Source organism: Nyctereutes procyonoides, unplaced genomic scaffold, assembly GCF_905146905.1.
Source record: "Nyctereutes procyonoides isolate TBG_1078 unplaced genomic scaffold, NYPRO_anot_genome, whole genome shotgun sequence".
NCBI classification, from domain to species: Eukaryota; Metazoa; Chordata; class Mammalia; order Carnivora; family Canidae; genus Nyctereutes; species Nyctereutes procyonoides.
The window spans coordinates 20,041,404-20,065,570 of record NW_026575125.1 but is presented as its reverse complement, the minus strand read 5'-3'; the positions used below and the strand labels follow the sequence as shown (position 1 = coordinate 20,065,570).

Genomic DNA, 24,167 nt, shown 5'->3' with positions numbered 1-24,167 from the left:
ACCAGGCCCAGGGGACTCGGAGGTCATCTAGCTGACCTCAGATTCCCACCACAATGACCCCAACAGTGCCTACACGCTTTCTGCTGGGAAATTTCTGATGATGGTCTTGAAGCAAGAAAGAAAGCACAAGCAAACAGGTCCTTGCTGCTCCTGCTGGAACACATGCTGCATCTGGGGCAGAAAGTGACAGACGATGGACGTCAGGTCCTCATGGCCGCTCTCTGACCTCCCCTGCACCCCAGGGCCCCTGAGCCTACCACGCGCAGGAGCCGTGGCTCATCTGGGACAGGGACTGGGTGCCCCATGGCTCAGACCACCCAGTATACTGCTTCTCAGACAATTTGTGCTTAGCCCTAAGAACAGACTGTAATCAGTATTACTGAGGAATAACTGTTCAACATCCACTCCCTTGCAGAAGCCTGGCTGCCATTAACCTTTTAAATGAAAACTAATTAACGGCTCGGTTCTCCTATCTGTCCACATCGTTCCCTTCCCCTGAAGTGCTCTCCATGTCCCTGTCGCTGTCCCCTCCACCGCCCACCCAGGGACAGTGCAAAGCCACCACGGACCCCCTACCCGCTCCTCTGTGCACCCACAGCACTGCCTCTGTACTGGCTAGAGAGCACTTTTTGGTCTCCCCGACTCCTCCAGCTTTCTCCACAGGTACTTGGACCTTGCTTTAACACACAGGAGACATGCAAGTGTTTCTCAGACATATGCAAATCCCTTTCTGAAAATATGCCACCGGCTCTTCCACCCTACCACTCACCAACCTCCCCCTGCTTACCTAGTGGAGAGTTTTGCCACAAATTCAACTTCCTCAATTAAATAACATGTGCCCAAAGTATCAGAGCTGTACACGATTGAACTTTGTCATACTGTGTTGAGGTTTTTTTTAAATTTTTCATAGGGCGAGTGAAACAAATTAGGCACTGATATTTTTACAATCCGAGGTTCCCCTTTAAATGACTTAATTTTCTTTAACAGAAATACTGCCAACAAGAAATTCTAACAGGAAAATAAAAGGAGCAAGGCTGTGACTTGATCGAAAAGTGGCAATATCCCCTCACCCAGAGGACTCCAGACCTGTTCCCATGGGTCACTGTGTTGCTATTCCTTTAAATCTTTCTGTGCTAATTTTTGTTTCAGTGAGCAGTTACATTTATAAGCGAAAAATAAAATTTGAAAAGTCAAGAAAGCTGTCTAGCACAGTTTTAAAGTCTTTTAATTAAAACAATTTTAAGTTGTCAGAAAAAAAGAAAGAAAAGAAAAGAGGAACAAACTTTTAATTGCTTGGAAAATGCAGCTATCCCGAATGACTCATTCCCACACATGCAGTACATGTACTTTTAGGGAGAATGGTCTCAATGCCAAGTGTTCAGAGCATTATGGGAAGACCCATCTAAAGCCACATTATTTACTTACCAACTCTGAACCAACCCTACTGAAGGGCGGTTAAGCAAGTTATCCGGCAGAAGATTAACTTCTCTCATTGTGTTAGCCAGTCGTACAGGAAGCTCCTTTCGCAGAAACATGTATGAAGTTTTCTCACATGCATTATCTCGCCCTATTAAAAGACAATAAATGTTCCATGATTTTCTAATCTAACAGATGGAATAATAAAGTGCTCTCATGATAACACAGTTACTGGTTAGGAGGAGAAAATAATTAAACAACCCTGCAGTCTCTAGTTAAATTTTTATTCTCTGAAATACAAGTTTAAGAAAATGATTTAATTAGAATAGAAAAAGAACATTTAGTCCAAGAGGCAACCTTGAAAGCGGGTTTTCTTCTTAACACAAATACATTTCTAGTGTTACCAGTAGTGACAGAAAAATGACCTGGGATATAATCTGAATATGTTTTCAAATAAACACTGTGGGAAAAGTGTCGAGTACAAAAGTAAGAGAACATGCAAATCCACTCCCACTCACAGGGGTTTCCAGAAGGCAACAGACCCATTCATTCCACAAATATTCACCTCCTGTGTGTCAACTGCTTCCCAAGGTTTCCTTCAAATGTGTTTCTCCAGGGATCAGAGCTTTGTTACTCTAGGAAGCAGCCACAGACCTGCTCGGATCGAGACATGGGGCCTTAGGATGTGCCAGAGAAACCAGCACACAGGTGCGCTCAGAAACAGAGATCTACTCTGACATGTCCAAGAGGGTAAGACCTAGTGTTGGCCATAAAGATGGAGGTCACAGAATCTTCTGTCGGTTGTCCTGAGCTGCTTGTGCATAAAATTTACATAACTAGGACACAATAAGAGAAAAGGTACACAGAACATGGAAACACGAGCCCCTTCCCTAGCTGTTGTGAGTAGAGTAGTTCCATGACCCCCAAGCCCTTCTGTAAACCTGATGATGGCTGGGGGGTGGGGGTATGGTAGAAAGGACATGGGCTTTGAGGACAGAAATGTGCTTCAGCCCCAACTCCTCCATTTTGGGGGCAGAAAACCTTCAGTAAGCTTCTTAATTGCTCTAAGTCTCAGCTGCTTTCACCTGTAAAATGGGGACAGAAGTTCAGTTTTTGTAAAGACTCAATGTGCTAATGTGTACAGAGCCTGACACGAAGTAGGCGATCAATAAACATTAGTCCTTCTTCTGTCCTCTGTGATACTTCTGGGTCCGTCCCAACTCTCTCACATTCCAGAGGCCTTTCTGATGTTCCGTACTGCCAGAAGGCTGTCTGGACATGGGCAACTTGGGGCCAGGCCCAGAGAGAAACAAGCAAGGCTTGGATAAAACTTTTCTCCCTCAGATTCTCATTCTTCCAAATGTGATGCAGGCCGCAAACCAGAGACACAGAAGTAAATCTGATTTGCTAACACTTGCAGCCAAGCTCTGGTTTATTCCTTTCCTCTCCCCACTGAATAAGACTAGAAATAAAAGAACCCACTTGAGAAAGTCATCTGCAGAACCTTTCTTTTGCCCACTGACCCCTGAGCCCTCTTCTCCATTAAAAAAAAAAAAAGTTAGAATAAAAGGCGTCTTAATCCCTCCCTTACTTCCTTCACCCCAGGTGAGTACACTGAAGGCCTCTGGTGCATCTTTAATTCATCAAGGATCTGTCCCCCACTCTTCCCCCCCACCCCCAGTAAAGAAGGGGTGTGATTATCCCAGCAACGACCTTCCATCATCTACTCTATGCACATTTATTTGGCTTTAGATGATTAACATTTAAAAGGACTCTGGCTGCTTTGCTTCAGATCATATGTATCATTCCTAAAACGTTCTGTAGGATTCTAAGAGCTGAATCATTTTAAGTGCACTAAAGATGCTGATACCTAAATCACAGGGAATCGCATCACAAAATGAAGGACCTGTTATTATCTAAGGTAAAATGTGCATCTAACTTTCCACATACCAGGACAAAGACTTTGCATCCCAGTTAAATAGAGAGGACCTTTTCTTCCAGCACGGAAGGAAGGCTGCCCTTCTCCCTACAGGAGAAGGAAGTGAGAGGACGGAGAAGAAGAAGCGCCCCACGGGGATCGGACTGGAACTGTGAGTAGCAGCATGAATGCAGGATTTTAAAAAATTATCTGAGTTTTTTGGACACTAAAGTTTACATGTTTAAGCTTCCATATTAGGACCAGCAAATTAGAAACCCAGGGTCAGAGAAAGGGCACGACGGGAAAGGTGGGAGCTGGCTGGCAGGTGGCAAGTGTCATTGTGCTTCTATGCCTGGTGGGGCGGGGGTCGGGGGTGGGGGGGACAGCTGTGGGAACAGTACCTACTTCACAGAGGTGTAGCAAGGGTTAAAAAGTGCTTAACGTTTAACATTAACAACTTTCTTAAAATTTAGAAGAGGGGGCTCATTAAATAGCCATCACTAATGATGCAAATGATGATAAAGCAGAACAGCCTGAGGCCACAGGGTGCCAGATCAAATAACCTGATACTAGCTAAGCCCTGAGAGCTCTGGCTGCATTCTGGTTGAGTGCGGTTGCCTCTGCTCATTTGATGATTCTACATAATTAAAAAGGGATTAAAAAGGATTAAAGTAAGTTGTGCTCCTACCATCCACTTCGTTTTATTTTAAAATAAAAGGCCTTGATGTGTACATTGGTCGACTCTGCATTAACTAGACAATTCAACAACTTGGTATGGTCGAAGACAACCAAATACCAGGAGGCAGTTATTCTAGTCATCTTGGATTATCAGCTCCTTGTGAACTAGCAGAGAAAGAGCCTTGTTTTGTCTCTGTATCCCCCATGGCACCAATAAGAGTACCTGACCTATGGTAGTTTCTCAATGATTTGCCAGAAAGATAATACTTTCAGAAGTTTTTATTAAAAAAATTATCTGAAAAATCTCAGGTTTTGCCTCCTACATTCGTATTTAGCTTTAGAGATGAATTCTTTGTACTCAGATACCTTAATTATACATCAGCTTAAACAAGGAGGTAAGCCTTTTTTAGTTAATTAGTGAACCTAAAAATAAGTATGAAAGGTCCAACTTTTTTATAACCTTTCTGTGGTTTTGCTCATGTAAGTTGAAAGTATTTTATCCTATGTATTAATGCTGGATACTCAGTTTAAATCAAAGGGTTCCAACAATCTTTTTTTCTTTTTTAAGTAAACTTTAAAAAAAAAAGCCTTTCGGTTTTAATTGAATGTCCTCTAAGAGGCTTCAGGTTTTATAAGTCTTCTGGCATACTGAGTATTTTCCAGTGACTCTTTCCAGTTATTCAGCTTCATTTTTTCCCCACTTACTTGGCTTCTCTGCATTCCTTAATTTTGATTTTCTATTTTTATTCTGCATTTCTCTGTATGCTTCACCTTATTCAATTTTACCAATGACATTTTTTCCTAGCATCAGTTCAGTGGATGATGAAGGAGTGGGTGAGGGACAGGGAACATTCTGGGACTTGATGAATAAAATGAAGTCATTAGTTTAACTCCATTCGTGTGTATTTCTTCAGTGTTTTTGTGCTCATTTGGTGACCCTTCAATTCTCTTCTGTTATTTCTTTTTATAAAAAAAAAAGATGTATGTTTTTATCCAAGAAAGAGAGAAAGCATGAGAGTGGGGAGTGGGTTGCAGAGCAAGAGGCAGTGAGACTCTTAAGCAGACTCCATGTCAAGCGTGGAGCCCAACATGGGGCATGATCCTACAACCCTGAGGTCATAACCTGAGCCAAAATTAAAAGTTGGACACTCAACAGACTGCATCACTCAGGCGCCCTAGTCTATTCTCTGTTTTTCATACTTTGCCCTCTCATTGAGAAGTTGAAGACAATTACTACATTTCCAAAAGGTATGATTTGTTTTGTCTAAAGAGATTCCAAATAACTTTCCATTCATCAAGACATAAAATGAACAGACATAGGGGCACCTGAGTGGTTCAGTGATTGAGTGTCTGCCTTTGGCCCAGGTCATGATCCCAGGGTCCTGGGATCGAATCCCACATCAGACTCCCTGCAGGGTACCTGCTTCTCCCTCTGCCTATGTTTCTGCCTCTCTCTTTGTGTCTCTCATGAATGGATAAATAAAGTCTTGAATAAAAATGAACAGACACAGAAACACAAATGACTTTCAAGCAGGTGCAGGGATCCATCTTGGTGACAGTTACCAGTAAAAAAGGAATGTCTGACTAGCCTTCTGAGAGCAAGAGTTCAGACTAATTATTTATACCTGGTTTCCACAATGGTCTGTGTATTTGGTAAGTCTTAAATCCTCTTTCTGATTAGTTTACAGGAAGTAGAATATTTTTTCAGTTAATAAACTGACCTGATAGTGTATCTTACAATTTAAACAGAAGGTTGAGCACATGCCCCTCCAAATGGAGAGTCCCCTGATGGCTAGCTATCTTTGTCCACATGTTTCAGTTCTAACACTTGGTGGGGAATGGTTTGGAAGAGGCAGTAATGGAATCAGGGAGTGAAAAAGGAGAGTAAGAAAAGGAAAAACTAGAGTAAGGCATCAATAACCAACAGAATGACCAGCTCATTCTAGTGATGCTGTTTTTCCCCCTAAATACTGCCAATTAAATGTTTGAGTCTGCAAATGTATTTTTACCACTAATCATGCCAAAATGGGTAAAGTATAACTGAGAAAATAATATTTTAGGGACAGCTCTGAGTTTTCTCCAGTTACACTTGTAAGATTTCAATCTTTTGGAAACACTGAATTTTTTAATCATAAGTAATTAATTTTTGGACTTACCATGGCTAAACAATGATTACTGAATTGTCCTTCAAAAGAAAAGCTTATACTTTTAAAATGTTCACTCTGTGTCTAGAAATACTACTTCACTGCTTGAGAATTTTCAGTTTTCCTTTATCTGGAAAAACTTATTCCTGAATATAAAGAGAGATCAAAATAGGTAACTTGGGAGTCTACCAATTCAGGCTGCCTCCACTCTAGGCCAGACTGTGTTTGGTTATTATTACTAATGGTGAGTCAGAAACTTCAGAGCCAAAGAGCCCAAAACTGGAGATTTCACACACATCTCATTCCCTATCAAATTCAATACCCCAACAACATCCAGACATCGTACTACCTCTTTCAGACCAAGGTCTATTTTATTATGCCATGGGTTAGAAATTCAGACAGGACACAGGAGGGATGGCTTGTCTGGGACCTCAGCTGGGAACTTAAAGGCTAGGGCTGTGGGGCGCGGGCAGTGGCTAGACAGTGCGGAACTAGAAGCTTCTGAAGGCTCCTCATTTTTAAGTCTGAACCTTGGGTCGATTACTTGCCAACTAGGATCGCCTGCCAGAGCACTACACCTGGTGGCCTCATTCATAGGCTACCTCACGTGGCGGCCTGGGGTTAAGCTGGATTCTTGCATGGCTTCAGGAAACAAGGCGAAGCTGCATGGCCTTTTATGACCCAGGCTCAGAAGTCACAAAGCCTGTCCAGACTCCAGGGGAAGGGAACAGATTCCCCCTTCTCCTGAGGGAGGGCTGGCAAGGGCACATGTTAGGAAACCACCACTGTGGCCATCTTTACAAAGCACAACCTGCCCTAAGATGTTCATGAGGAGGTGCAGAAGATAATTTATTTCTCGAGTTACATTTTAAAGCACTCTTTTATTGCCTGAACTTGTTTCCTGTGTGGTCATCTTTTGGGGACAATGTATTTATCTTAGCTTCTCTTTCTCACTGTGGCTTTCCTCAGACATCTGGTGATCTACACTTGTGCAGTAATCCTTCAGGGTAAAGCAGCCTTCAAACACCAACGAAGTGAGGACTCCAAATACCTGGTTACATAGGTGGGTGCTTTTTGGTGGGGTCCCAACACCACACCAGAATCCCTAATTCTCCTTAAGTAGTTCACTCAGTGCCATTAGAGAAGAGCCTCCTTCAGCCTTTTGCTTTACCTACAGATAACTGCTGCCTACTAATGTTCTGAGGATCAGGGTACAGGGTGATGACCCTACTGCTTCCAGGCTTCCAGGTCATTCTCAGAAGGTTTTCAGCCAACCAGCCCTACCTGTTATTCCCACCCTCTATCGATGGTACATTACCAAGGCAGAAGCCCCTCCTGGGCTCTACTGCATCTAGCTCAGCAGCTTCGTTGGCCATAGTGCCTGTTGAGTATGTTCCAGACCTGAGCTGTCCAATACCGGAGCCACCAGTCATGAGGGGAAATTTGAATATTCAGTTTTATTATGATAAATTCCCCAAGTGTGATAAGTGTATCATGGTTATTAGCAGAATACTCTTACGCTTAGGATATATATACTTATGTATCTAGCGGAAGTCGTGACATTTATAGCTTACTCTCAAGTGGTTCAGGCAAAAAAGCATGTGTAGAGAGAGGGGGAAGAAAGGAGACAGGAAGAGGGGTGGGTGGGGAAGGGAAAGGTAAAAAGCAAATATGGCGAAGTAACTGGTGGATCTAGGTGCCAAACATGGGTGTGAACTGTATCATTCTTACAACTTTTCCAAATTTTTTCAAATAAAAGGTTTGGTAGGGACATGGTAAACAACCTAAATATCCAACAATAAGGGAAAGAGTAAAATAAATTACAATATTGTATATTTACATGGGGGAAATATCCAGTCATTCGAAAGATTATTTTTAAAAGTAGTCTTCTTTTTTAAGATTTATTTGTTTTCTACAGAAAGAAAGAGCATGTGTGAGGGGGGAGAGAGGCAGAGAGAGAGGGAAAACCTGAGCAGACTCCAAGCTGAGCACAGAGCCCAACACAGGGCTCGATCTTACAACCCTGAGATCACGACATGAGCCAAAACCAAGTAGGACACTCAACTGACCGAGCCACCCAGGAGCCCCTTAAAAGCAGTCCTCTAAAAAAGGTCTTCCAATAACTAGAGCCATTCTATTTTCTAAAAAGAATATAAAAATCTCATATAGAATGTGCTACCATATGTAATGGAGGTGGTAGACTCATGTAATGATTTTTGTTGTTCTTATAGGAAAAAAGAATACAAGGTGATCATGATGGAGTTCTTAATTAAGGTAGATGAGGGTTAGTGGACCCTTCCCTGAGGGGAATCTACCTGTGTGCTGAGGGGAAGTGAGTAACATCCACTACTGCCCTCATCCTCTCTCTAGAATTTGCTCTTTGAAGGTAGATATGTGTCCATAAACAGATTAGTGAGAAACCTGCCCTTCTGTATGCCAGGTGAGGCCAAAGCAATAGATTTCACTGTGAGACCACCATTTGTGTCCTCTGCCTGGGCAACCCCTCTGCCAGTCCCCCCATTCACTGAGTTCTTTGCCCTGTAGGTCCCAGGATTCCTCACAACATTGAAGAGTCTACTAGCACAATATGCAACACACTGCAGGTATTTAATAGACATGTCCTGATTAGAACTCAAAATCAAAATACCTAGTGAGTTTTAGCATACACTCACTATAGCAAATAAAATTCAGGGATGCAAGATAATATTTGCTGGTAGTGATAAACTCTTCTTGTAGACAGACCACTCCATTCTATATATTTGGTCAGAGGTAGCAAATCCTTCAAGTTAGGGAAAGAGGAGCCAAAGGTAGGGAGGAAGGTGATAATAAAGTGGCAGTAACTGTCAGTATGATGCATCAGGCCAGAGAGTGGAGGGAAGAGGCATGGATGTGTTTGGAACTGATATCGCAAGCAGAGCTTTGACATGCTAGAGCATGTGAGTAACAACCGTAGCCGAAGCTACCACAAAGACTCATTATCAACCTTATTCCAGAAGGGGCTTTAGAATCTAGTCCTAATGGTGGATTGGTAAATTCCAGGATGCCCCACTGTCATGGAAGCAGGAACATTTAAGTAAAGGTCACCGTGTACTCATCTTCAAGGTTAAATGAGGCAAAATGTTAAGTTAACCATTATAGTGAACGAAGGGGATCCAAAGCCAGTCAGGCTCAAAGCACAAATGAACTGAAAGTGCCATGTTTCTTGGAAAATGATCAGTTTTTATACCTGGGACCTTCAGCCAACAAACTTTAAGATAATTAACATTCAAGGTTGAGAGCTCTCTATGCAGCTTTTATTCTTAGCAGGAAGCTGATTTCATCCAGGAAATGCTGTGTCACTAACTTCCCATAATAAAAGCAGAGCCAACATCTACTGAACACCAACCATGTGCCACGCATTGTGCCCCATGTTCTCAATTTCACCAGTACTACAAGTCTATGATTAGATGCTATCATTTCTATTACGTAGCTAAACACACTGAATTATGTGATCTGCTCACACTCGCACTGCTGGTAGACACCAGAAATTAAGACTTGGGTACAAGTCCACATAGATGGCTTCTTATATACCCAGAGGCAATAAGCAGGCTAACAGGTGGTGGTGGTCCTCAGAGTGAGAATTGTTTCAGTGTAAGTAAATGAAGCAGGAATCAGTCTGATAGTTTGGAAATGATAAGTCTAGATGAGCATTAGAGTGTGCAATTTCCTGATTGTTTAGTGGAACAAATTTAGACAAAACCTTGGCATTACTAACAGAGACTACGTTCGCTGGAAAGAAGTAGATCAGGGTAGTGGCATATTACGTTAAATGAAATATTTTACTATGTTGAACTGAAAAAAGCACAGGTTTAAAAGCTCCATCTATTTGAGGGGGCACCTGGGTGGCTCAGTTTGACTCTTGATTTTGGCTCAGCTCATGATCTCAGGGTTGTGAGACTGAGCCCCACTTCCAGCCTCACACTAGGCGTGGAGCCTACTTAAGATTCTTTCCCTCTGCTCCTACACCTCTCTCTCATCTCAAAAGAAACAAAGAAAAGAAAATAAAGATTCCATCTACTGGAATTTTAAGTGTGGTTTTGCCCCTAACTTTGCTTTGGCAGGATATTTAAATCATCTAAGCTTTGGCATCTTCATCCAAGAAATGGAAATATCTACTCCACCTGGATGATGGGAGAATTACAGCTACATCTGCCTACTATTATGCCTGGCAGGGAGCGATACACAAATATAAGTTCCCTTCACCTCTTAGAAAGAATAATTTCTGGTTCACCTTGGAAGAGGTGGCCAAGACGTCAACAACTAGCTGATAACTCGGGCAGTCTCTTCCTCACTTGGGACTTCTATTTGCCCACATATAAAATTGGGAAGGTTGAAGAGATGATCTCTAAGTTTAAGCTCTCATTGGGTGAATCTGAGAGGGTTAAATTTTGGTTTGTATCTCTATACAGTTATTTATCTTATACCAATCTTGCCTAATATGTCAATTCTGGGACAATCTGGAGAGAGCACTGCTACGAATAGGCAGCCAAGAAAAAGAACCAGAAATCAAGAAAAACAGTACACACTTTTATATGTGTTCTTCTAATTGTGTTCTCCACCCAGAAAGCCTCCAAGGACACTTTGGTTTTTTTTTATGAGAGAGAGAGACAGAGAGAGAGAGAGAGAGAGAGAGAGACGCAGAAACATGGGCAGAGGGAGGAGCAGGCTCCATGCAGGGAGCCCAACGCAGGACTCGATCCCGGATCTCCAGGATCAGGCCCAGGGCTGAAGACAGCGCTAAACCGCTGAGCCACACAGGCTGCCCTCCAAGGACACTTTGGATGAAGGACAAGAAGGTAAACATGTCACACATTCCCCGAAACTACCCCTATTACACAGAAACCTTCAAGGGAGAGGTAGGGACGGCAGGAAAGCATGCCATAAAGTCACAGGCCTCATAAATTTTGGCTAGCACATACAAATTTATGTATTTTCCTCTGCTTCTCATTGATCTGTAAGTTTCTCAAAGGCAGTGGGGGACTATACCTGGACAATTTCCTGAAGCTTAATTTCCACTTCATTCTACATCCAGGTGTTCAAGTAATGCTGATGAACTCCTAACTACTTAAGTGTCAACCTTCAGCATCTCCCACACTCCATCCCCTGAATGGGTTCACAACCCTTAGGCTTAGGCAAAAAAAAATCTACTGCGTCCAACGTGGTGGTTCTGAACACACTACAGTCACCTGAGTCACCCAGAATGCCAGCCCGGGAGCCCCTCCCTCCAGAGACTGACTTAATTGGCCTCAATGAGGGGCAGGTGCCACTAGTTTTAGGCACACCCCAGATTAGTCTCAGGAGCAGCAAGACTAAAGACCACTGAGTAACCTGATTCACACACACACACAAAAAAATCCAAGCAGGGAGAACAAATCACAACTTCCTTAGGCTCAGACAAGTGGTTATTTACCCATCTATTTTTGGTCTCTATTTTCATGTCTGAGATTTGGTTCAGCCTCTCAGAAAACTGGCCAAGAAATTCCTCATAGTCTTTTTTTTTAAGATTTTATTCATTTATTCATGAGAGACACAGAAAGAGGGGGGGGCAGAGACAGATACAGGCAGAGGGAGAAGCAGGCTCCATGCAGGGAGCCTGACGTGGGACTCGATCCCAGGTCTCCAGGATCACGTCCTGGACCGAAGGCAGTGCTAAACCACTGAGCCACCTGGGCTGCCCCCTCATAGTCTTAAGAGACTTTTCAGCATCACCAGCCATCCTTATTCTCCTTCCCCTCTAGATGATCCTACATGGGAAAAATAAGTATTGCTGGCCACATCCATAGAGGAAATGGCTGTACCTGAGGGTGCAGTGACTCTTGACAGGTGGCAACACTGGTGGACCCTTCCCTTCTAGTGGGTCCCCACACTGTGCCCAATCCTGGTCTACATCCTCGGCTACAGAGGGCCAGTGAGATAAGCAGGTCAGATGGGCCCTGGCTCTACTGTTTGACCTGCCCTGAATCTCAGTTTCCCAATTTGTAACATGGCACAATTGTTGTGAGACTTCCATGATACTATATTTTATACTTAGTGTTGGCAAGTACTCAGAAAACGCTAGCTGAATCTTTTTCAGTTTCTGGAGAGTCCATTTTAATTTTCTTCTTGAACAGCTCTACTGAAGCCAAGCTGAGGTTAAAGAAGCAGGAATATGAGTATGTAGGCCTGAGATGACATGGCAGAGAATCCAGAAAGAATGATAACCAAAGAAGTGGCCTCCTTCTGTCCAAAGGGCAGTTTCTAGAGAAAGGGACGCTCACTATGAGCAAGTAGTTTAAGGGATGATTAGAAATAAAGTGCTCGCTTGACCACATTACCTGACCAGTATGGGAAAAGCAAAATGGCAATTATCATTTTGCTTTCTACTTAACATCAAAAGTAGGAGGAATCAACCAAATTTATACAAGGACTATCTGCCCCCAAGTTTAAGGAAACATTATACTCTACCAGAACAGATCCAAGGAAAGGCTCAGATGAAACGAGGAGAATGCTCTGGTCTGTGAAAACCCAACAATTTGTTGGAAAAAGGTACGTTACAAATTTCAAAGGGCTCTACTGTTTTCTGGCCAAGAAGACACTGGGAAATATTTAACTTCCTGCTCCAGGAAAATGTTAGAGAGATACTTATAATTTATTCCCAACAGTGAAACTATTATATACTGACCTCCATGCCCTAGTAAGAAAGCAAGCAACACTGGTACAACTCAAATGGCCAAGCAGAATCACATATCAAGTCCAAGAATGAAAATAAAATCACGACTGCTTGTGTGATGCTTAAGGAAATAATCTACAATTCAGTTAGAACCCCAACTATTCAATTAGAGGGAATATAAATATAGACCTTTGTAAATGTAATAGTTTGTTGTAATTTTTCTGCCATTCATTATGGCAGAAAGTATAATAATCTCAGTAAAGATAGACACTGACCAGGAATAGGGTTCTCTTTGAGGGATATGAAGGATACCACCAGAGATCTCAATCAAATCCAGCTCTGCCCCCAGAAGTATAGAGGTAAACTGACTGCCCCGCCGCCACCATAAAAGTGAAATGCGCTACCTGAATGCTTCCAGGTTAGTTTCAACTAATGCCCGGTAAGCCACTCACAGTCCCCTTAGCACATCTTCCTGTAAGTTAACTAATTTACCAGGAAGAGTAAGTGGGCAAGAACAGCAAGAATTTCTAAAAAAAATTTATGGTAATAAATAAGAAACTGCCCTTACCAAATTTCAACACAAATTACAAGGCAAAAGTTAACATATATTTAGTTAAAATCAGAAAAGCTGTCCTACTGAATAGAATCCACAAATATAAACTACCCTGTGAATTTAGCATGTGATAAAACAGAAACAACAAAGAAAGATTTGAGGTCTTAATAATTGTTGCTATGCAACTAAACAACAGAACAGAGCAAAAGTGACTCAGCTACAAAAGCCCCGTCAGAAATGGGAATAAATTCCAGAGGGGTTTAGTAATGATTTGCAAAATGCTACAGGTGATAAATCTGACCATGATAAAAGCACTGTAAATGACTGAGTATATAAAAATTCAGACTGTGCACTAAATAAAAAGGAAACCAGCAGTCAGCATTAACATAAGCAAATATGTGGGCAAAAGCTGGAAGGCTATCACAAAAAAATGGATAGAAGAATTATAGGTGATATTCTTTCCAAATGTCTTTAATTATATACTTTGATAATTACCAAAAAAGGGAACATAGTGGAAAACAGTATTTACACCGCACAACAGGTTACCATGCCAAATACATACAAAGAATTCTTGCAAATGATTAAAACTCCAGATTCCAGTTAGTAAATGGTCAAGGACAGTTTATACACAAAATGCAGAGAATAAACCCACACAGGAAAAAAAGGAAAACATTTAGCGTCTATGCTACCTACTATACAATTAAAATCATAAAACCTCAGTGTGGCAGGGCTGTGGAGAAACTAGTACACTTGAACTTTGCCTTCCACATGGTAATTCCTCTCAGGGGCACATACCTTATAGGTAGACCACCGATTACCTGAAAAAGTCTCCGATTACCTGAAAAAGTCTCCGCTAACTCCAAGTTATGCTCCAGATAGCCAAGATTTACTTTCACTAGCAAATGGGAGAAACGATCTTCATCATTTAAACGCAAATTAAGAGCAATCACTGTGAGCTACTTTAATAGGGTACAATTAACTTAGACCAGAGGTCGAAAACTTTCTGTAAAGGGCCAGACTGTAAACATTTTTGGCTCCGTGGGCCAAAGAGTTAACTCTGGTGTTGTGAAGGGACAGAAACCACAGACAATATGTAATAAATGGGCATGTTTCAACAAAACTTAATTGACCAAAACGAGCTGTCAAAATCCACAGAGTGTACAACACAAAGAGGGGAAGCCTAACATAAACTATGGACTTTGGATAATAATGATGGGCCAATGTTGGTTCATGGATTATTAGCAAATGGCACACACTGGATGGCAACAGCAGGATGTTGATGGCAGGGGAGGCTGTATTTGGGGAAGGGCTGTATGTGGGAGCTCCTACTTTCTGCTCAACTTTGTGGTGAATGTAAAACTATTTAAGATAAAGTCTATGAGGACGCCTGGGTGGCTCAGTGGTTGAGCACCTGTCTTTGGCTCAGGGCATGATCCCAGAGTCCCGGGATGAGTCCCACATCGGGTTTCCTGCATGGAGCCTGCTTCTCTCTCTGCGTGTCTCTCATGAATAAGTAAGTAAAATCTTTAAAAAAAAAAAAAGGATAAAGTCTATGAATTAAAAAAAAAAAACAGGGGGCTGGCCCTCGGGCCATATAGTCTGACAACCTATCTTCCACTATGGTATTCCTAAAACAAAAGCATTTGCCCAACTCTGACTTCAGCTTACCACATAAGTCAAATAATTTAATGCCCATATGATATAAAAGAAAAGGAAAAGCAATGATATTTTCTGATTCCATCCAGTAACAAATTCAATGTTTCTAGAATCTCGCCAACAGCCTAACAAATTACCTAGAGCTTAGTGAGAGGAAACCACCCTTCAGTAGGTCAGCAAGTGTGGCCATGTCTCCCCTTCAAGACTACAGACTCCCACACAAAACTGCAAAGACAGTGAAGCCAGAGCCACAACTTAGGTGCCCAGAGCCTGATAAACCAAATTACGTTGAAACCCAACTCTAGCGGGTCATGAAGGCCCCAAATACGGATCAAGATGCATGAAGCCAAGTTAGACATCTTGACCCTAACTGAAATTGTTCTCTTCCTCTTTAATTCCAAAGAGTTGGCTTCTGTCTCCAAACAGGTTAGTCTAATTCTTGGCAACTCTTCAGAGTAGAAAGACCTTCCTGCTTGGAGAAAAGGTGATTCATGTACATATATGTATGGGTACAAAATAAACACACTCGGAAACAAAACACAATTGTTTTTCCTCTTTCCTATTGTGATAATTTAAAAAAATTTTTTTTCATCTCCTCTGGAAACAAAATCCCTGTTCTCTCCAGTGGTAATCAGGCTTCGAGGAGCAAAATGACTTTAAAGACCAAGACTTTTCGAAGAGCAGTCATTTGAAACCAAAGCCAGCTTTTCAGTGGGTATCAGAATCTTAAAATACTTTCTAAAGAAAAACAGAAGGTGGCCGGCCCTTAAAGCTCAAGAACAGTAAAAATAAAGAAACCTGCCTTCTAATAGCTAAAGGCTCCTAGGTTCACAGAAGCAGCGTGATGGTGGCAGAAATCTTTTCTGTGAAAAGAAGGCAGAGTTGTCAGACAACCTGCCTTCTGGTGGTTTTATTTGGGAGATGCTATATTTAAATGTGGGGACATGGTGGAAGTTTAAACTTACGTAACAACGAAGGTGTTTAATGTCTAATAACCTTTACATGAAGCCAGTAATCACCCATGAGGGAGCAGGGAGCACCCACACTGCAGAGAGCAAGCAGCTGAGGAAGCTGTGAGAGGTTCCAAAGAAGGGGCAGGCACCGCCCTCTGTAAAGGGATGGTTTGGAGTAAAAATGAGAGAAGGACAGGAGCAAACAAACACCTCTGAAACCAGTGCAGCTGTGCAAAAGACAAGTGCAAAGGAACTAGGAAATAAAACAAATGGGAAGCCAGGCTGCAGGGAGAGAATCCAAGTGGTAAGTAAGGGAACCAGAATTGGCCAGAGTGAGAATGAGAGACGAAACAGGAGGTCCGAATGCAGATGTGAATCATTTCCTATGAACTCATTCAAGATTCAGGAGGTTCCATCTTTAATGTATATCTTAACAGTTCAAACTCTCCTTTCCTCATACCACTAAGTGGAGCTTTCACTTATTAACAACTACTTAATGCAAAGACAGAACTCACACTTTTGCAAATGTAACAAGGAGCCACCATTAGCATGAACTGCACTTCAAAAGACAATACAGAAAAAACAAACAAAAAAACAAAACAAAAAAAGACAATACACTAGTCCAAAAATCCTGAGGATAACAGGTTCAGGGGGGGAAACTGTGAAAGTTATACAGAGAAATAAAATCGATAAATGCTTATTCTAAACACGAAAATGAGCTATTTCTCTCACTCCTACTAAGGAATTAATACATACTATGGGAAGCCTCTGTCCAATAGAAACATAATGTGAGATACATGTCTAACTGACAACTGCGTAACAGCCACAGTAAGGCAAAAACAGGTGGAAGTTTTTATATTTCATTTAACCCAATGTATCCAAAACATTATCATGTCTACAAGGAATATAAAAATATATTGAGATATTTTGCCAGTTCTTAAGTCTTTGAAATCCATTGTGCATCTTACAGCACAACTCAATTCAAAACCTAAATTTCTATCAGAAATAACTGACCTATAATGAGATTTCATCAAATTTACAGTTAAGGTAGCATTACATATCCAAATTGCTCTAAACATAGTTAGAAGTTTTCCAAGTCATTGAATCAAGTTTCAGCTTTAAATTTAAATCTGTATCAATTCAGCTTCTCAGTCACACTAGCCACATTTCAAGGGTTAAACAGGCTCAAGTGGCTAGTGGTGACCTTATGGGACGAAGGCCTACGATAATCACAGGAACCGAAAATTCAAACCTAATTGTTAAAAAGAACTATAATAAAGCAAATAAGATAGATAATACAGTAGAAAAATCAAGGTATTAAAAATAGAAAGAGAAAATTGTAGATGTTTATCACTAGAGATGACAGATCTTTCATATCAACAAATACATGCATTGGTTAAGTTTAACCACATAAAAAAGAAAGTTTGATTCACAAAGCCAAACCCAACTTTGAACTACATTTCAAGACAACAATTAAGTAATTCAGACTGAGAATAAAAGACTGAAAACAAAACCCCACAAAATAAAATAGCAATGCTCTACCAGAAAATGTAAACAAGGGGAAATTGGAATTAAGATCTCAACATCAAATAAGGTTGAATCTAGGCTAAAGGGCAATACCCTAGCAAGAGGGCAGCACTTTGTATCGCTAAAGGGTATATCTTGCAATGAGGACATGACAGTTAAGACTGTCTAAGCATTGGGGCGCCTGGGTGGCTCAGTGGTTGAGCATCTGCCTTCAGCTCAGGTCATGATCCCAGGGTCCTGTGATGGGAGTCCCACATGGAGTCCCACATCAGGCTCCCCAGAGGGAGCCTGCTTTTCCCTCTGCCTGTATCTCTGCCTCTCTGCCTCTCTCTATGTGTCTCTCATGAATAAATAAAATCTAAAAAAAAAGAATGTCTAAGCAGCAAAAAGGTATCAAGGAAATACTGTAAGAGATATGGAGGAAAAAAATCCATTAGGAGACTTGAACTTCTCCCAGGTCATGATGGATCAAGTAGATTAGAAAAAGTAAAGGTGTAGGAAACTTAAAGAACATAATTAATATGGTACGTCTGGTATACTAAACTCTGTAACCTGAGAACATAATCTTCTTTCTGCTGCCCAAGGAACCTTCACAGGAAATAACCATATATTGGCTACAAATATCCACAAATTAAAGAAATAATCCGGACATTTCATGATCACAATGCAACAAAACTAAACATAAAATTAAAATACAGGATGTACTTGCCCTGAAATCTTAAAAACTCAACAACTCCTAGTTCACAGAAGAACAAGAATCTGGAGATTCAGAAGAGCTGAGAGGAGAGAGGATCATATACAGACACGTCAGCTGCCAAAGCAGTGAGTAACAGAGGGGTCAACTGTGGCCTCAAGTACTGAAATAAACAGCAAAATAGAAAAGAAACCAAGTGCCCAACTCGGAAGAAAAAGAATAACAAAATAAACAGGAGGAGATTGAGGAGATCAGAGGGAATTAACAAAGTCAAAGTGGACACTAATGAACTAGAAAACAAAAGTCATAAAACTAATAAACGTATCCAATCATAAATGACTGTATAATTTAATCAAGAAAGGAGAGGGGAGGGGATCCCTGGGTGGCTCAGCAGTTGGGCACCTGCCTTCGACCCAGGGCGTGATCCTGGAGACCCGGGATCGAGTCCCATGTCAGGCTCCCTGCATGGAGCCTGCTTCTCCCTCTGCTTGTGTCTCTGCCTCTCTCTGTGTGTCTCTCATGAATAAATAAATAAAATCTTTAAAAAAAAAAAAGAAAGGGGAGGGGAGAACAAATATAAAACAGAGGAACAGCCACAGAGAAAATTAAGACTGATAGAAGATTACTATCTCAGCTATAAATTGACTTAAAACCTCAATGACTAGGATAATTTTCTAAAGAAATATAACAAAATGTACTCTAGAACACAAAATCCATATAGATCAATACCAGAGAATACAGAAAGCTGTCAAAAAGTAAGAGTCCCCAAAGACACTAAGTTTAAAAGGTTTCACAGGAGGATCCTACCAAATCATTTTTTAAAAGACTTTATTTACTTATTTGAAGACTTTTTACAGGGGAGGGGCAGAGGGAGAGAGAGAATCTCAAGCAGGTCCCGTGCTCCACACCAGAGCCTAATGCGGAGCTCAGTCTCATCACCCAGAGATCATGACCTGAGTCAAAACCAAGAGTCCAACGCTCAACCAACGGAGACATCCAGGCGCCCCACCACCAAATTTTTAAAGAACAGATTATCTGAAAGATAAATTGGTCTTAATATAGGAAAAAAAAGTTTTCTGAAACAAGCATGGTTTCAATAAGAAAATCTAACAGACTGCACATACATGCAAGATAGACAAAGCAACATGTGGCTATCAATATACTGAACCCGGGAGTTTGACATACGATTCTGGCTACTTCTGTATATGCTCAAAATTTTCCACCATAAAAAAAAATCAAACCGAAAAATTGTTTACTCCAGAAGAAAAAAATGCTAGCTAGATAACACTTTTCACTTCTCAAAAGTCTGATGATGATTTAGTAAAAGCAGAGGAAAACAGGCGCTCCTTAGGAACTTCTAGAGAGAGGATAAATTGACAATCTCTAGGGAAAGCAACTGGACAATGCTTAGGAAAATTTCAAATGCACACACCCTCTGATGTAGTGATCCCAGGTTTAGGAACACGTCCTATATCTGTACTTGTACACACACCGTATGCACACAGAAGGGTGCGTGTATAGCACAACTCCCAGTAGCACTGGTCACCAGAGGGAAGATTGGAAACAACCTACGAGCCCTAAAGAGGGAGTTGGCTAATAAATCAGAGAACACTCATATAAACTAACTAAGGAAGTACGGTAGATGAAGATCTAAAAATCTCTCTAAGGTATGGAGTTTAAAAAGCAAGATGCGCGGGATCCCTGGGTGGCGCAGTGGTTTGGCGCCTGCCTTTGGCTCAGGGCGCGATCCTGGAGATCCGGGATCGAATCCCATATCGGGCTCTCGGTGCATGGAGCCTGCTTCTCCCTCTGCCTGTGTCTCTGCCTCTCTCTCTCTTTCTCTGTGAATATCATAAATAAATAAATTAAAAAAAAAAAGCAAGATGCGGATAGATCTCTAACAAGCTGCTGTTTATACAAAAAATGCAGGGGCTAGTGGACAAAAGTAGGAAGGTGGTATGTATGTCTCCATCCTTTGGCACTTTTTGAATTTGAAACCACGTAACTCCCAGCTCAGACCAAAAAGAAAATCTCTTTTTTTTTTTTTTTTTTAGAAAACCTCATTAAAAAAAAAAACAACAACAAGGGATTCCTGGGTGGCTCAGCGGTTTAGCACCTGCCTTTGGCCCAGGGTGCAATCCTGGAGTCCCGGGATCGAGTCCCACGTCGGGCTCCCTGCATGGAGCCTGCTTCTCCCTCTGCCTGTGTCTCTGCCTCTCTCTTGAATAAATAAATAAAATCTTTAAAAAAATAAAGTAAAATCACTGCTTCTGAAATAACAACCACTTTTAATCTCCACTCTTAAAAAAGATAATCTTATTTTACTAGTGTGGACAGATTAGTATAATAAAGCTATTTCAGTGGCCACAGGAACTACAATTTATTTGTTAATGTGCTTATAACAAATACTGAAGCACTGAATTCCATGTACATCCTTTCTTTGGTCCCTGTCCAGTTACTCAGTCAAAAACTTAGGTCCTGTTTGTAAAGCAGTGAGGGAGAAAATCATAAAGGTCACAAAGTAGCAGCCTGGAGGTCAGCATGGTCCACATATCTACTCTTTTTGAGTCTCAGGTCTTTTAAAACAGACCGAATTGGTGCCAACCACCTGCCCCTTCTGGAACCAGCACATACCTGGGAGGGTGCCACAGTCCCCACCTAGCTGGCTTCATGCAGTCACTTGCTGCTCCGCAGCTGGCCCTTTAAGCATGTGAGGTGGCCTTCATCTGCAGTTTTCAACAGTCATAAAGGGTCATAAAGCCTCTTTACTCTTCTTCCTCCTCACCTTAAAAATATCCCCCCATCCATCCTAGATCCTCAAACTCCTACATTACTTGCCAAAACAGAATTATCAAGAACTAGAAGGACTCAAAGAAAGGAAGAAGTCGAGATGGCCTTTGTGACAGCTCTTCTTCTAGGTGTTGTCATCCAGAGACAGGCTGCCCGTCACCTGTCTCTGGATATTACAAACTGGGCTCATAGTTTCTAGCAAATTCCACCACAATTATATATAGCTCTCCTGTGAGCTTCCTTATAAGGAAAAGACTTCAATTATTAGGCTTCTTCCATTATCCTAGATTAGCATATCCCTCCACCTCTCCCAAAATAGGTCAGAAGCCTTTTGTGGGAAATACCTATCAGGAGATTTGGTCATATTTTCTTTTCAAAGCTCATCCCTTGTCCTTTGAAATTATAATCATACAGTTCAGGAGTCGTGTTTTAGAGATTGCCTAATACAATACACACTTTTTATCGATTAGGAAAATGAACCCCAGTGAGGTTCGCTCAGCCAAGGCCACACTTGAGTTAGTGGCAGAGCAAAAATTAGAACATTTATTTCCAGACACTGGTCCCATGGGCTTTCCACGATAACACTATCTCCCACTGTGGTTTTCCTACTCAGGTAACATTCCTGCCAAGACACCTATTAACATGGGTAGAAACTAGATGCTGTAGAACGAAATCAACTGAAATTTCACCAAGCTATCAGAACTATCACATCCATGTTGAGGGTGGAAGAAATTGGGAATTTCTGGATACCTTTTGCTTCTTTTATGGTGAATTAACCTAACTCAGTTTACCCCCAGTGAAGCTGATAGCTTCAGAATCTTCTCTAAACCATAAATTAGAGATGGAAAACATGCTATTTATAGCAACCGTGACATTTTCTTTCTAAACCCTGAAGTCAGGAGCTGCTTCAAACCTCTAAAATTTTCACAAGTGGCCAGAGATGGTTAACTACCGAAGAGCCTGCAGGAGTGAAGTTTAAGATGCAAAGATCAACATCTCATTGAACTTTGACTTTCCTCATCATTCTCTGGCAAAGTGGGTTCTTAAAATTTAATTTGGTCTCGACTTTAACCTATTCCTCTCTTCCTATCCCAACTTTTTCAGTACAGGCAACAACACCTCTTGCATATCAGCTCCTCCCTGGACGTTCTATCTCCTCTGCACTTCTAGTTTTTATTCCCACCCGATACCATCCCTTTACATTTATTTAAAAGTCACGAAATGAAGAGACGTCAGATTATGTTCCCTTAAGAGCTTTTTATTCCCCTTCGAGGATGCTGAGCTCTATTCTGGTACCTGGGTGCGCACCTTTGTTTTACTGTCAGGTGGTTCACAACCAGCTCCCTCGCCTTCAGCAACTGCAAGTATTCGCTCTGTGGTTGAAAGGGCACCACTCTGGGGAAACACGATCCGGTTAGTGTAAGGTGGTGGAATCTATTCTCCTCTCAGCTAGGCCTCTCCGGCAAGGTGAGGGCCGGGTCTTCTGCGCTCCCGCCTCATTTGGCGTACGCTGCCCACCAGCCCACTCGACAGGGGAGAAGGTGGTGGGACACAAGCGGGGAGGCGCGATGAACGGGGGTGTATCAGACCCTGCTCTGACGCTAGGTGCCCACGCGCCCTCTCCTCCCCAGCATCTAAGGCGTTTGCAGCTCAGGCCTCTAACTGCTTTAACATTACACGGAAAGGACAACAGTTGGAGTCCCACCGCTCCAGGCACACGGGAGCACCTTAGGGCAAAAGAGGAACAAAATGTTATTGCATAATTTATTCGACCTCAAGGTGTTTCTAAACAGCTCTTACCCAACAACAACAACTAAAAAAAGAATCTACAAATAAAACCATTAAAAAGCCACCCACACTCCGCTACTAAGTTTTAAGGACGGTGAGGTCTGTGTCAAGTAGATTCGAAGCTACCAGAGCAGGTTCGGGGAGTCCTGCCTGGATGAAGGTCCTCGGACGCGGTTTCTGTGTTTCCAGGTAAAGCCCTGGCCGGTGTGCGGGTGCCAGGCCCTGCCTCCCCCGCGCCCCGAAATCCGAGTCCTCGGGGGAGCCCCCGGGCATCCCAGAGCCCCGCCCGCGGTTCCCACGGACTTTGCCCAGCGCTGCGGAGACCCGCGGTGGCGGCGGCGGGCCTGAAAGGCAGCAGCCCGGCGTCCCGCGGCTGTGGGGACCGTGGCGACCGTGGGGGGCCCGGTCCTGCACTCACCGAAGTCCAGGAACTGCTTGATGGACAGTGGCGACGGCGAGAAACGCGAGTAGCGTTCGATCTGCTTAGGCACCGGCTGCTTCAGCAGCCACCGGAAAAGCCGCATCCTCGCCGAGGTCGTGCACAGAGCAGCCGAGACGCCCGGGCAGCCGCTGGAGACGGCGCAGCCGAGCCGCGCGGGTCGGGCACGTCAGCCAGGCGCGCGCCCCGGCCTCCGCCTCGGCCTTGGCGCCGAGGGTGCAGCCGCCGCAGCAGCAGCAGCAGCTCCGGGGCCGCGGCCGGCCGCCCGCGGCTTCCCCAGGCCCCGCCCACGGGGGCGGAGTCGGCCGCCGCACGTACGCGGCGCACGGAGGGCGCGGGGGGCACGGGGGGCGCGCGGTCGCACGCGCCGGCCGCTGATTCGCCGCCGCCGCCCCCGCTTTCTTCTGCTCGAGTTCGCCCGGACGCCGGCGCCACCTTCCTTCGCTCCTGGGGCTGAGCCCCGCCCGGCGAGTGCGGCAGCCCCGCGGCCCGCCCCCGGCTAAGTCCTTTGCGGCCGAAAGGTAGCAAAGGTGCCATGGAACTGCGACGAGGCCCGGAGCCCACGGCCGGAGTCCAGTCCTACGCCCTGTTCAAGGCCCCTCTCAGCTGCAGGCGCCTCTTCCGGGAGGCGCTCCCTGGATGGGCCGGCTGCGGCGCCGGAGGACTCATTGCATCTGTACATTTTGATTTTCTTGTTGTTTTTACCACTTTAGTGGCTGTTTCATGCCCACCACCACACCACTTCCCTTCGGCAGAATGACATGGCAGTGTGTTTCTGGTTCACGCCTGCCCCCCACCCATTGCACAGGCTTAATTGTAACGTCACCGACTCTGTGTTTCAGCCCACCGCACCTCCTCCACCCCTACCTCCCTACCCCGACCTGCTCACACCTTTGAACACCTTTGGACAGAATCGTTAGGTC

At 43.2% G+C, this 24,167-nt stretch overlaps 1 protein-coding gene across 4 annotated transcripts in view; it reads right to left on the bottom strand.

Moving 5' to 3' along the window:
• The window catches only part of PDK3 (pyruvate dehydrogenase kinase 3), a 132,195-nt gene that overhangs the window by 41,285 nt on the left and 66,743 nt on the right, over positions 1–24,167 (bottom strand). For 2 of the 4 annotated variants that reach the window (XM_055337710.1, XM_055337711.1), the window contains exons 1-2: positions 23,224–23,513; positions 1,426–1,567 (exon numbers count right to left, since the gene is read on the bottom strand). In XM_055337710.1, coding sequence (XP_055193685.1) covers positions 1,426–1,567; positions 23,224–23,329 — 248 coding nt within the window. In that variant the 5' untranslated portion in view covers positions 23,330–23,513. Of the gene's footprint in view, positions 1–1,425; positions 1,568–22,325; positions 22,347–23,223; positions 23,514–24,167 lie in introns of those variants that run through there. The other 2 variants (XM_055337713.1, XM_055337712.1) reach the window with 2 other exon arrangements.